General features: G+C 37.3%; 2 protein-coding genes across 5 annotated transcripts; one reads left to right on the top strand and one right to left on the bottom strand.

The window, feature by feature from the left end:
- The first annotated feature begins 287 nt into the window (after positions 1-287).
- LOC105052343 (uncharacterized) lies at positions 288-11,717 on the top strand. Of its 4 annotated transcripts, none has more exons than XM_073244481.1 (3): positions 288-527; positions 608-894; positions 11,520-11,717. In XM_073244481.1, the coding sequence occupies exons 1-2, from the start codon at positions 461-463 to the stop codon at positions 880-882; spliced, it is 342 nt and encodes a 113-aa protein (XP_073100582.1). In that variant the 5' UTR covers positions 288-460; the 3' UTR covers positions 883-894; positions 11,520-11,717. The 4 variants fall into 4 exon arrangements, with proteins under 4 accessions (XP_073100582.1, XP_073100583.1, XP_073100581.1 ...); XM_073244482.1 differs by lacking the exon at positions 11,520-11,717 and adding an exon at positions 5,743-6,304; XM_073244480.1 differs by lacking the exon at positions 11,520-11,717 and adding an exon at positions 1,459-1,753 and having other exon boundaries at positions 289-527.
- LOC105052344 (probable serine/threonine-protein kinase PBL8) lies at positions 6,840-13,450 on the bottom strand. Its single transcript, XM_010933120.4, has 6 exons — positions 13,031-13,450; positions 11,711-12,045; positions 10,475-10,610; positions 8,067-8,203; positions 7,822-7,945; positions 6,840-7,560 (listed from the first exon to the last, which is right to left on the bottom strand). Exons 1-6 carry the CDS (start codon positions 13,083-13,085, stop codon positions 7,103-7,105), a joined length of 1,245 nt encoding a protein of 414 aa, XP_010931422.1. The 5' UTR covers positions 13,086-13,450; the 3' UTR covers positions 6,840-7,102.
- Between the last annotated feature and the right edge of the window lie 542 nt (positions 13,451-13,992).

The raw sequence follows: 13,992 nt of genomic DNA, 5'->3' as shown, positions 1-13,992 counted from the left end.
ATGTCCCCTTATGAGGAGGGGGTGCAACCAGCGAGCTACAGGCCTCCAACTGATCAGTTCGCTCTTTGGCTTCTTCGCTTGCAGCCAAATGGACGGGGCAGATCCTGTAACCAAAACAGCACAGATCCTGTAACCAAAACAGCAAACACAAAAAAAGGATGGCATGTAGCCAATTGCCCTTGTCTGAGGACACCACATCACTGGCTAATTTTGTCATTTCCTCTTCGGTTGCATCCTTGCTCCTCCTCCCTCTCCACAAAAATTCCTTGAATTGAAACTTGACTTAATTTGCCCAAAAGGATTGCTTTATATTGAATCAAAGTAAGGAGAAGCTCTTGCCTTCCTCCTCTCTCTCCCCATCATATAGAGTCAACCCCTGCACCTCTCTCTCTCTCTCTCTCTCTCTCTCTCTCTCTCTCTCTGTTGCTTTGTGTGTGTCCCCCCACCCATATTGACCACCATGGGCAAGCTCACTCCTCACCTCATCCTAACTCTCACTCTTCTGTTAACCACCCTCCCCACCAAAGGTAGCCCTCACTCAAATCTCAAATTTTCTTCTCACTCACCAGTTCAATTCACTGATCTTTTACAACCCACATGCATGCAGGAGCCTGCTTTGTTTCCATGGAAGCGCAACCGACCGTCCAATACCTACCAATTGGCACGGTTCAGTACCGCTCCATCGATGGAATCGCCGCCGCGGATGGCGATGCTAACCGCCCCTTCCAGCTCTGCGTGGATTGCCGCTGCTGCACCGCCAACGACCGGAACAACTGCACGTCGATGCCATGCTGCTTTGGTATCGACTGCGACCTCCCCGACAAGCCCTACGGCGTCTGCGCCTTCGTGCCCAAGACCTGCAACTGTACCTCATGCAGTTGAGATTCTTCTAAGGTACACAAAAAGATTCATATATACATAGTTGTGAACTGAAAGGCATGCAAAAGATTAGATTTTGATATACCTTGTAGTGTATCACAGTCACCAATCCCAAAAAAATAAAAACATCTGTGTGATATTATTTCAATCAGATGATGCAATGGATAGTTCAAATTTGAATTAAAGCTAATTGACTTTTTCTAATCCAATTATAACAGCAATTTTAACTTTAATATCCATTCATTATTAATGATTAATAGAGTTTCTAGGGGTGCCACGATTTGGGCACGGTTGCCCTCTTGAAACCTAGCCGTACTTATCCTCAGCAACTTCCGGTCATGTTTAAATGTGAGAGAAAAAAACTTTTTTTCTTGCATTCCAAGTACATAAATGAAGTTAGTACATAAGCATGGATGACAAAATTTATTTCTTTCATGGCTAATGAACATATATACATAATCTTGGTTTCTTGTCAAGTCAAACTTGTGATGGTCTCATGTTGTTGTTAAACTTTTCATTTGATTAAAATAATCTCTCTTTAAGTCCATGGTGATAACTTTTTGATGAACATTTACTCAGCAATATGACAGCCCTGTACTTCTGCCAATACTGGTACTAGCTATTTTTTGTCATATGAGCTTGGAGGGACCTGATAACCATGGCCAAAGCAAGCAGTATTTGGTGATAGGAGTTGCCACCAAAAGGGAAAGAAGGTACTAAACCACGTACCTGAGTGTTATCATGAGTAACGTTTCAAGCTCACTCCTTACATTCTCAATAACTTGCTTGTTAAATTTATATAAATCAAGCACACAAATCGGAGTAGGCCTGTCTATATATATAATGTAATAATCCTATTACAAGTGTTATTCTATTTTAAAAATCTACATCATTGACGAGAAAATCTATCAACCATATTCATATTTTCTTTTCTAATTAACATAATGAATTTATAATCAATTATATGAAATTGTTAATTAGATCGATCCACCGCCCTTCACTTTCGCTTCTCAATGACTCATTGATACCATGAATTCATCAAAAAAATTAAAAAAAATGATGCCATGGAGGACTTTGTCGAATGCGTACCAGATTCCAGAATAAAAATCCAAAGAAGCACGCAAAGTCAAAAATGGCAAGCACCCACTATGGAGGCCACTGAAAGCCAATCCAGCGAGGTCCACTGGATCTTACGATCTCAAACCAAGGAGCCAACGACTAGAAACCATGTCCTCTGATTGAAAAGTAAATCAACTAATTATAAACGTTAAAGTTGGCAGGTCAATATCCATCAAACACAAGGAAAAATGAGGCTTAAATAATAGAACGGCATGTTGACAACAAGGCCGTTTTTAACAAGTCAGTCTATTCTTTGATAATTTAATGGGTAGTTAAAGAAACACCATGCCTTTGAAATATAGAGTGCCTTTGCAACTAACGTACAAATGTAACAAATCTAGTAGCCTAGACATCCATTTCACTCCCTTGGTTCTTCCTATAGGCCTCCATTCTTATTACTGATTGTGTCTCGGATTGCGCGGCACCAAACCCATGCATCCGTGGATGCGGTAAGGAATCATTTTATTAACTATACAATTCAGAAGTAGTTCAAACTTTTTTATATTGGCTAATCAAGAAGGTGACAATTTGCTCCATTCGGATATTAGTATATCAATATCTATATTTATTTTATAAATAAATATAGATACAGATTTAGATCTTAGTTAGATGCAAATTGATGCGATCGCGATGTTGTCGTTAGGACATCTTGATTATAAATCAAATTCTGACTTCAATAAAAATTAAAAACATGTAGAAAGTAGTGAGTCGGATCGAATCCACAGAGAAAGCAGGATTTTGACTTGAAATCTTTGATTTTATAAAAAGAAAATAAAATTTTGAAGAAAGTAATTTAAGTTAGAAAATAAAAATTAAAAGTACAAAAAATAAATCGGATACTAAGATCTACTAAACTAGATCCTATCATCTACTTACAATAAAAATAAATAATAGAAATTAAAAATATATATATAAAATAAATCGGGTACTAAGATCTACTAACTAGATTTTTGCATCTATTTATAATAAAAATAAATAATAAAATTTAAAAAGTATAAAAATAAATTGGTACTAAGATCTACTAATTAGATCCTAGCATCTACGTATAAAAAATAAAAGACAGAAATTTAAAGTGCAGGAAAATAAATTTTGTATTAATTGAAATTGAAATTCAAGTATAAGGAATTTAAAAAAAATAATAAAATAAAAATAAAACTGTAACAAAAATTTGAAGTTGATCAGCCAAGCCTCGTCGGGAAGATGGTTGATGACCTCTTCGTCTTCCATCGTACTTCGTAGAGCAAACCAGCTTTTCTCCTTCTTTTCCTTGGGTCCCTAAACCTATCTAATTTTTTTTCTATTTTTTCTACACTTTCTACTTAATTTTTCTGCTCTAAAAGCTTATTCCTGGACCCCTTATTTATAGATCCCCTATTTATAGATGAATTTTTCATAATTTTTTGGTAGGAAAAGGAGTCCTAAAACTCTTAGAAATCGTATTAATCTCCTTAGAAATATTTCTGACCATCGGATGGAGCTTGAACCGCCTAGATTTGATCAAAAAATCATAGTTTTAATCCGAATCAAAGTCGGATCAAACCATAGTCGTTCGATCTGGGTTCGGATTGGTTCTGCACCGTCAAATCACGCAAAAGAATCCTATTCAAAGTCGGCAACGAGTCTGAACCGTCGGATCTGGGTCGGGATGAATTTCAGTCGTTGGATCGCGCCCAAGATCTTTCTCTCGCTGTGAACCGTGCCTGTGGACCGCGACCTGGCTCTGTGGACCGAGCGGCCGGTCCACCGTACATCGAAGGCTATTTTTTTTATTTTTTAAGGTATTTTGGTTCCGTTTTCGCTCTGATTTTTTGCCTGAAAAATAAGAAAAAATATGCATTAAATTCTTCAAAAATTTTTCTTCATTTTGATATTTAAATTGCTCAATTAAATTAACATCTATTTTTTTATAAATATATCTAATTTTATATTTTTTTTCAAAATCACTTATTTTTTAAGAAAATTCAATAAATTCATGAAATTAAAATTTTTAAGAAGATGTTAGCACCATAAATTATCAAAAATATCTACAATAAATGTAAAAAATATACCACTTATCACAAATATTGATATTCAGATTTATTTTAAATGGATATAAACATAAATCAATTACTAATAGTATAGATATACGTATAGATATAAGTTGGATAATTAAATTTTATGATCATAAAATCAAATATATTACTAAATAAATATTAAATCACATTAATAGCATGTCAATGTGCTTTTATATATATATATATATATATATATATATATATATATATATATATATATATATATATATATATATATATATTAAAATTCTTAATTGATATATAAAATTAAATAGGATTATAAATAGAATTAGATATTTTAATACAAATCAGATAGTTATTCATTCATATTTATATCTATTTTTTTTTATGGATATAGATACGGATATGAATATTAATTGGATGTTCAAATTTCTATCTATATCTGGATAAATTTGGATATAAAATTAGATCTGGATGGATATTTGATGGTCCACTTTCACCTTTCTTCTGCCCTCTAAAATTTTGTGGCAGCTCCACCACAGACGGTGGCTAACGTTCCAATGGCCCTTTTTAACATGTTGTTGAACTCTTATTTGGATTGGAAACCGATAAAATGGCTTTTCAAATGTAGCACTCTTCACATGAGTAGCTTTAAATCTGCCAGAACTATAAGAACAATTCACAGTTGAAATCAAGTGATCTAAATTTCTTCTGTTTTCTGGAACATAGGTAAGCTACATCATATCAAAGATAATCATTATATCCCTTACCAAAAAGAGAGGTGATCATTACATCCTACCATACTCTTGCACTGCAATAAAATGCGCTAACTTCGCTACCAAGTAATAAATGAGGGTCTCTTTCGTTCGTTGCCTCATTTGTTTATAAATAACACAACGTCCTTTTAGCGAACCCACGAAAGCCAGATGACAAGACTCCATAGAATTACCAACGACAACAGCTTGGAAAGCATTTGGCACTGAGCACAATCCAAATTAGTTTCACGAGACTCCAGTCCCTGCGCACTGCACCAGAGAACTCCTTAAAACACGGCAAGGCAGCAGTAAGTGGAAAGCCTGGGGCATCTCAACTTAGATTAACCACGTCCAGAGCCAACTATAGCAATTGCCAAGAGGACTTTCATATGCTTCTCTTCAGGTTCCAACTCCAGCAACCAGTGAGTCCGAGCCTTGTCACTTGTAACCAGCAAGCAGTTAGAAGCCATAACCAAGGGCATTCCAGAGCCTAGTTAATGGCCTTCCGTATAAAGAACCAAGACTTTAGTTGTTGGCAGTAAAGATACAGATAAAGTAGATAAAAAACATTACAGAAGCTCATGTGATTTCTGGAATGTTTCTACTTGTTTCAATCTTTTGTTGGCCAGAATTCCGAGCTGGATAGGTGTTGAAAAGCAAGTCGCACATTTTTCGTGTAACACTTGAGGTAGATAACGAAGGGTCGTATCATGGGGTGTGAAGAAATTCCTTCTAAGGGTCATGGAGGCGATGAATTTTTCTGGCCACTGGATCAGCAAGATATTGGAGCGTTTAGCAACTAATAGGCATTGCTATGTCAGTAATCAGTGTGCTGAAAAGAACAAACAAGCCTGAAAGGGACTTTTCATCCATGTGTCCCCTATCAGCTTAGTTTTCATCAAGATAACAAAATTAAACCTCGACAACACCAAGGCTTGGAACTGAAAAGGTTATGTGTCACTTCTTCAATGCAGATGATTGCCAAGCAGTGTCCATGACAACCATAGAAGAACATGTTAAAATAGAATAAGCAATGGAGACTATGATTGTTCATGACAGACCGAGCAATGTGTTAAAATAGAATTAGCAATGGAGCTTCATCATGCAATCCCAGACCAATATGTCGGCAAAAGGCTCATTTTCCATTTACTGTGACAAAGTCAAGGAACCAAAGGAAGAGGGTCCTAACTGAGAGAAATGGGAGGCTGTTTTCATGAAGAAAGCTGTGTACTGGTTAGCCTTGACAGAATGTCTGGAGCAAGGTTGGTAGAAGTATATTCTTGGAAAGAATTATTTGGGTGGCTGTTATCATCAAGATATATGCTACCTTCATGTGAGCTATGAAATGGTCACATACACTGGAGAAAAATATTAGTAATATGCGATCCGTGGATTTCAGAAATACTCACATTCACACTCGCAATGTTTGACGAGCTAAAGAAGAAAAAGGTGAATGAATTGCAGGAACAAAAATAATGCTACAAGACATTGTGGATAAAAATTTGCCTCATTGCCACTCAATAATAGGATGGATAACTACGGAAGAGGGATTAAATAAAGAGGGACAGCTATTTGGGAGCAGGATGGCTATATGAAGATTCTATATTAAGGTAATCGAGTTCATCTAGAAACCAACATATAAAAGGCTGCTTGCAGTAACTCATACGAGGAGAATGTGATACCAATCAGATGCTAATTTCCTAACACGCAAGTTATGCAAGGATAACAATCACAGAAATTAAGAGTACCTTAGGTAAAGGCATTCAACACTGCCACTTTGCCAGTAGTAGTTTCAAATTCAAATCAGCTAATAGAAGTCTTAACTAGTAGGGCAAACAATTCATGTTCAGCTTACGTCTGGATTAATAATCTAGAAACAAGCACAGGATTTGAAATAAAAAAGGTGCTAGACAGCGCTATAACACACACACAGAATTAAGGGAATCAAATGCAACTCCGCTGACCTTATCAGTCTTTCTCCACACCCTGCTTCTAACATGTACTTGCAAGTAAACAACCGCTCAATAGCTGAGTTATCTATAGTTTATTCTACTAAAGACTGCCAACATGATTTCCTTCTAGATAAATTTCAGCTCTTTGCAGTTCAACTAGTTTTCATTAGTAAAATAAAACCCAGCCCATTTGGCAAGGGTTGCCTCAGTTAAGATTACATAAACACCCCAGTGAAAATAAAAGACCTCACAAACAGCAACACTGTGAGGATCACATTTACATCACAAGCATAGCAGAGAAGCAAAAAGCCCACACATACAAGCACAACTAGATCGTCGATATACAATAAGTGAACCTATTCCAGACAGGAAAATGAAGAACTCACCTCACCCTGCATGCTGCCACAGGACTTGGGGAACATTTTGGGCTAGGACTTGCTCTACACCCAACAACATTCCCCGTGAACCTGCGGTGCATCCGGTAGTCAGGCAGCCTGTCACTCACTAAGGCATGACCTGAGCTCTCACTCCCATTGCTGCTCTGAAGGGGCTCAAGCGTCTCCACAACATCACTCATAAGAGGCCTTGCTTTTGGGTTTTGGCTCAAGCAGTAGTATGCCAGGCTGCAGGCCTTCTGTGCAGCTCGCACTGAATACTGACCCTCCAACCTGGGATCAATGATCTGCAGCATCTTCCTCTTATCATTAAGCTTAGGGCGAGCCCAGTCAACCAAGCTCTGCTCCTTGCTGGGGCGAGTCTTGTCCACAGACCGCCGCCCTGTTAAAAGCTCAAGAAGGACTACCCCGAAGCTGTAGACATCACTCCTAGCTGTCAAGTGACCTGCTCATAGAATAAAATATGATTCAACATGAACTCACAGCAATTAGTTAGAGAAGCAAATGAATCGATAGTGCATTTCATTAACAATGAAGGGAAGCAGAAGAAGGCACATAGGTTTTGATAGATTCTATTTATCATGTTGCTCAAAAAAGGTCTCATGATCATCATACAAAATTAATCAAAGGAATCTCCAAAGTTTTATAGTAAAAGAGCAAATAAACAGCCATATAGAAAATATTCCAAGTCGTGAAGAGGCAATACCGGTCATTACATATTCAGGAGCTGCATATCCATAGGTTCCCATTACCCGTGTTGACACATGGGTCTCATCACCCTGTGGTCCAGCTTTTGCAAGGCCAAAATCAGAAAGTTTTGCTGTATAATCCTGTGAAGACATGCAAAGCAGCAGCAAACCATGTCAAGAGGATTTGTTATTTTGAGTAGCACATATGTAAAAACTACAAAAAAATAAGAAAAAAGAAGGGCCAAAAAGAACGCCACTTAACAGAGTCCAACAAAATATTTGATGTCTTAAAATCTCGGTAGATTACAGGCCTTTCTGCATTGTGAAGGAAAGCTAGCCCTTTAGCAGCACCAAGTGCAATTGACATTCTTGTCGCCCAAGATAATGGAGCAGCCGTCTCTATACACATCAAGAAAGAAAAAAGAGGGTCAGATAATAGTTTTTCGTGAGAATAACGATAGAGGAGGTAGTTGTCATACAGAGCATAGACCAAAAGTTGGGTTAACTTCTTGCAGTAAAAATCTCATATTAATTTGTCAAATGCAGTTGGAAACACATCAATGCAAATCAATCTACAAACATATGATTAGAGCTGCAAGAAAGATAAATAAAGACTCTTTAAATGACAGAGAATTTGACCAAGTAGAAGTTTTCATGAAGCCCTCCACAAGAACTCATGAAATCATAGATCATGAAAAAATAATGGATTGGAATGAAAGGAATGAGTTGTTAAACACTGGTAATATACATGTCTCATCATAGCCTTGATTTATAAAGTATGGAATCTTTTAGAAAAAAATTTAGAGACATAAAACCTGCAATCCATCTTAGATCATTCTCTTGTTATTTCTTTTAGATCATTGCATTTGCTTGATATGAAAAGAAATTTTACAGCATAGAAGACTGCATTGTTCTTCACATGGGTCCCTTTCCTCTATAACCTGCCAAAATACTTCTTTCAGTGTTCCAAGTTATGAATCCTCCATTAAAAAAACTGGGATTATCGTTGCACCAGATTATTTTTGTACCCTGAATTTTCTAATTAAAAAGTAGTTGCATTAATTAAGAACCACCAATTCTAACATCGATTAGTATCAAATCCCACAGGATCTAGTCACTCATTTGACTCACACTGCTATTATCTCTCTCAAAGCTAAAAATTGGTAGGGTCAAGTTTAATTATCTTCCTGTTTGGAAGAACAGGAAAAAACAAACACAGATCAACACTACTTGAGTTAATAATATTCATTCATTCTAAAATTAGCAGGCTAGATGTTATCTACTTTGCAGCTTATAACTGCCATAAGCTCCATTTGTTGGCCAGCAACCAATCTACTCGTCTCAGAACGGATCCAAACTCCTTGACTTTCAACTTTTGCCTATATCAACTGTCACAATTTAGTCACTAAAGCAACTAATGCAGATAACCGTAGAACTTGGAATCAATGTGACAAATATAGTATCATGGTAACATCTTTTTTTCTTCCCTATCGGATACGGGCTGGCCCACTCAAAAGGTAGTTTAAGTATTTGTGAATATATGCCTACCCTAACTTGTAATCCAATACTTCTGGTGGTTGTACTAGCCTAACCCATGAATTCCATAGGATTTTAGGCCCAATTATCCAAACAGATCCTTATTCTTCTTTTGACCTCTTTAAGGGCTAGTTTGGATGTCTTCCGACGGGTCCTTTCTTTTCAAAAACATGACTGGAACTATGGGGAAAGAACTAGTGGCTGCCAATTAACCCGTGTTTTCAGGATAACTAAATACTTCAATGAGGTGATTTATCTAATCCCTAAAAAATAGAAACTAGTTACTCCTCCAGCCTCTCTGATCACCATAGACTACCTGTTTCTATCATAATTTCCAAGGTGATGTCCTGCTTGAAGATCTTATTGGTTAATAAGATCTACCAACATCCAAACAAGGCCTAAGTCAGCGAGGTATTTCCATGCATGTTCTTAGTATCATTTCCTTCTTACATATACCCATCAAACATTATGTTTATCTCTTCAACAACTTCCTCCATAGAATCTTTAACCATTAATGGCACCTCCCTTACCTTCCCGACTTTATTGCTTAATCTGCTCCCTTGACACATCTCAAGATCACCTTTAGCTTTCACATTTGTTCTCATAGTTTGATTTGAATTTTAGATTGTATCCCACAACTGTTATCAGCTTGTTCTTCATCACTGTATTGAAGTATTCTGCCACCACACCATTTTATATACTGGCCAAGTTCATTATCTGATTTATTATCAGTACATGGTACCATATCTCTTGTCACAAGGTAGCTTCTAAATGAAACCTATGAACATAGTTTAAGGAGTATGCATAATTTACAATATCCTCTCTTTCCACATGAAACCTGCGTAGATACTTAAGGATTATGAATAAGCGCCATAAAATGCAGTAATAATTTATGAGTATCACAACTATCTGCAAGGATCTAGTTCTTTGAAGGCTTAATTTTGAAGATGGCTACACCCTTTTCCTTTTTCATGCATACATTTATCATCCATACAATTGAAACAAAAGTCATGGAGACATCATGAAGGAGCAGCAGAGATCTCAAAAAAATAAGGAAGAAACAACTGCATTTATAAGTTTATCAAGCAACAAGAACAAAAGCTTCTTTAAAAAGAAGAATGCAGATGTATGTACTTCGAAATAAGTGATTTTCAAGGCTTCCACGGAACATAAACTCATAGACCAGCAGCCTGTGATCATCCTCGCAGCAATACCCAATCAACTTCACCAGATTAGGATGCCTCAGCTGGCCTAAGAAATTAACCTCTGTCTGGTAAAACAAGGATAAAAGTCAAACACAAGAAACATCTCAAATAGCCAAATAATATAGCTAACTATCCTAATATTTTCATTAACCTTATTATCTTGCTTGTCCAAACCAGGCACTCCTTTTAGATGTGGCTAGGATAATTGAAAAAACTGGATTTCATAATTCAAATGTTCACAAAGTCCCTTCACTGGGCTTCATGGTTTAATGTCCATTAGAGAGAGTAAATGCCATGTTTAAAAAAATGCAAGTGCGACAAAAAGTTGAGGAATATTTATTTGATAAGAGAGATGGAAGGCTACATGAGCTATAATAATAGGTAGTTCTGGCTAGTAGCAGTGAGAAGAACCTCTTATAAGATATCTCTTATAAGAGTATCTAGATTGCAAGTACCTATCATATTATACATATTGTCTGTACCAGTCAATACAAATAATTATCTGGTAGAGGTTTATGGTAAACAAGAAGACAGAAAAAGCCAATGCATGCATATCATATATGAAAAGTAATTTTTGATTCACCTTTTCTGAACAAGTTCCTCCCATCCGTCGGAAGAAAAAAACAGAAGTAGCAGGCAAAATGATAGGCAAGTTTGTCATGGAAGCAATAACCCATTAGCATGCATTGGAGGGGAAGCAGTTAATTTTAGCTGCCCACATGTATCTATTGGGTTTAACATTATTTATATGCCCTCAAAAATTGCACACATGCACATTACATGGTATGCACAAAACTGCAACATTTTATTTTGTTTTGATAAACAAAATCTTCATGTCGGCAAGCAATTAAATTCAAGATCCTTGCACTGGAATCTTGATCACATAACTTATGTCCAAGTAACAGGAATTAGTTAAAGGTTTGAGTACTTGTAAGTACTGAAGAGAGAACCATTTCCTTGCTCAATGATTCAAGTCACAGGCATGTCTGCACATGTGCATTAGTTGGGGAGATGGAGCAAGTCAACTCATACAAGCAAGTCAACTAGATGTACAGATAACTTATTTTTAGAGCCCATGTGATAATATTTCAAAGTGAGATCAATTATAGAGACTCTGGAGACTTTACATAAAAGACAAACGCTAGATGAAGAAAAGCCCACTTACAAGCCATTCTCTGTGTCCTTGATGACCATCTTTGTTAAGGACCTTGACAGCAACAGGAAGGGATTTCAAGCCAACCCTCACGTTCTCATCTATGTATCCCTTGTAGACAGTCCCAAACCCTCCTTCACCAAGAACATAGTCCGGACGGAAGCTCTTTGTAATTGTCTCAAGCTCAAACAATGTAAAGGAAATCACATTGGTGTATATTGCAATGTTCCTTGAATCTTCAAAATTTCGAGGGGTCGAAGGATCGCTTATGTCGGAGAAAGTGCGGTTGTGCTTCTTCTCAGCAAGCGCATTCTTAACAGGCAGTTGGAACATCTGGAGCTGCTGGGCTGCAAGAGCAAAAAACACAGGAAACAGATGGATAATCTTTAAAACAAAGCAAAATTCTGGATGTTTAAGTTTTTTCTTTTAAAAAAAAAAAGAGAGAGAGAGACGTAGTCTGTGCGGTACAACAAAATGCTGAATTAAAACTTCAAATTTGCCAAGAGGATCGAAGAATTCTGACAAGGATGTAAAATTAGACATATTACCCAACCACAACCATTCATCATGAAATAAAATCCAAAATTGAGAATGAACGAAACAACCTTGTGCTACCGACCATAATGATAATGGAACCTGGTTGTCAAAAGAACTTAGAGAGAGAAATTTAGACAGAGTGAGAGAAAGATCTGAACACAGATGCATAAGAAGTATTCAGTTTTCAAAATAAAAAAAGGTTCTTATTTATGAAAATAAAATTTCAACAACTCTCTGCTGGTGTGATGCTTTGATTCAGGAAACTAACATGAACGGAAAAAAAAAAAAAAAAGGAAAAACAACTCCAAACACCACAAGCAGTTTTTTTTTTTAAGAAAAAGAAAAAAATCGAAATTTGACGAACGAAGAAAATCAAGGTTATCCCTTTCTTTACTAGTCATAATAAGACAAACAAAAATCAACAAAAATAATAATAAAATTGACAGTCCTTCCATCTTGAAAAGACGAAGAAGAGATAGAGGCAGAGCGACACCAAAAACCAAAACAAAATTTAAAATAATAACGGCACCAAAAATGCACCACTAGGAAATACAGGCAAGAAAAAAAAAAAATCCAAAAACCCTAAATCCGTTCAAAGGAACCAGCTGAAGACCAATCCCACCCAAAAAACAGAACTTTTTAGAAATCCAGTGACGATAAAATTCAGTCACCATCAAATCGACAGATAAAATCAACAATGGCCCAAAAAAAGGGGCCGGCGAAAGAGGATGCCGACAAGGAAAAAGACCAAAATGGGAACTTGGTGGAAGAGAAGGGATTTACGAGGTCGGATACCTTGGGCGTGCGCAGCGACGACGGCATTCTCCTCCCGGGTTCCGCAGTTGCCCATCCTTCACGCCCTTTCTCATTCTTCGCTCCTCCGCTCTATGCCAACCAAACCCCCCTCTCGATTCCAAGTCTCATAGGCTCCCAGACCCAGGTAAGAGAGAGAGAGAGAGGGAAGAGGAAATGTGATTTACCTGAAGGAAAAGGGTTAAAGGTGAGGTTTTGTTCCTCTACCTCGCCCTCTCTCTGAAAAATTTAAATTTTTTGACCACGCTAATTGGAGTAGAGCAGCAGGGGCACGACGGCGACCACCACCACCACCACTTCCCAAAAGATTCCCTTCCCAAGCGCTTTAATTAAGGGAGAGGAATTCCCCTGTGAGCATGAGCATGAGCACGAGCACGAGGGACAGGTGGGGGGGGGGGGGGGAGTGAGAGAGATTAAAGAGGGAGGAGAGAGTAAAGAAGGTGAGGAGCGCTTGGAGTGGGGAGGAACATGTGATCACATTTACCAAACTAGCCTTACACTTTATTTCTAAAAAAGTGATAAAAAAAGCCATTCATTAAAAGTTTTGAAATCTTTCCTTCTAACTTTGTGACCATTAAACAAATGAATAAGGTTTGTTGAGCAATTTTTTTAGAATTTTTTTTATGTGAACCAATTAGTTAGTTTTTGTGGGATTTTAGACTCCGTTGATGGAATATGAAAATTACTTTTTATATGAGAAGCCATTTCATGATTTCATTGCGATGGACTAGTGGCCCCAACCTCCGACAAAAAATAGGAGGTTGATGGCTAAGGCTGTAAACCGTTGGATTCGGGTTAGATTCTACCAACAAGATCCAGTCATATCTCTAGCTTTGTAAGCCGCGCAAGTAAAGGCTGCAGAAAGGCCGTTGGGATATTCAAGTTGGGTTAAGAGGGTGTCCGAACGGAACTTGAGCTCAACTTTCTAGGTAGGATTGGCTCCT

The sequence above is a fragment of the Elaeis guineensis genome, chromosome 10 (assembly GCF_000442705.2).
Source record: "Elaeis guineensis isolate ETL-2024a chromosome 10, EG11, whole genome shotgun sequence".
In the NCBI taxonomy this organism is placed as follows: Eukaryota; Viridiplantae; Streptophyta; class Magnoliopsida; order Arecales; family Arecaceae; genus Elaeis; species Elaeis guineensis.
Note: the sequence above shows the minus strand (reverse complement) of the source record. Positions and strands in the feature narration are given on the sequence as shown.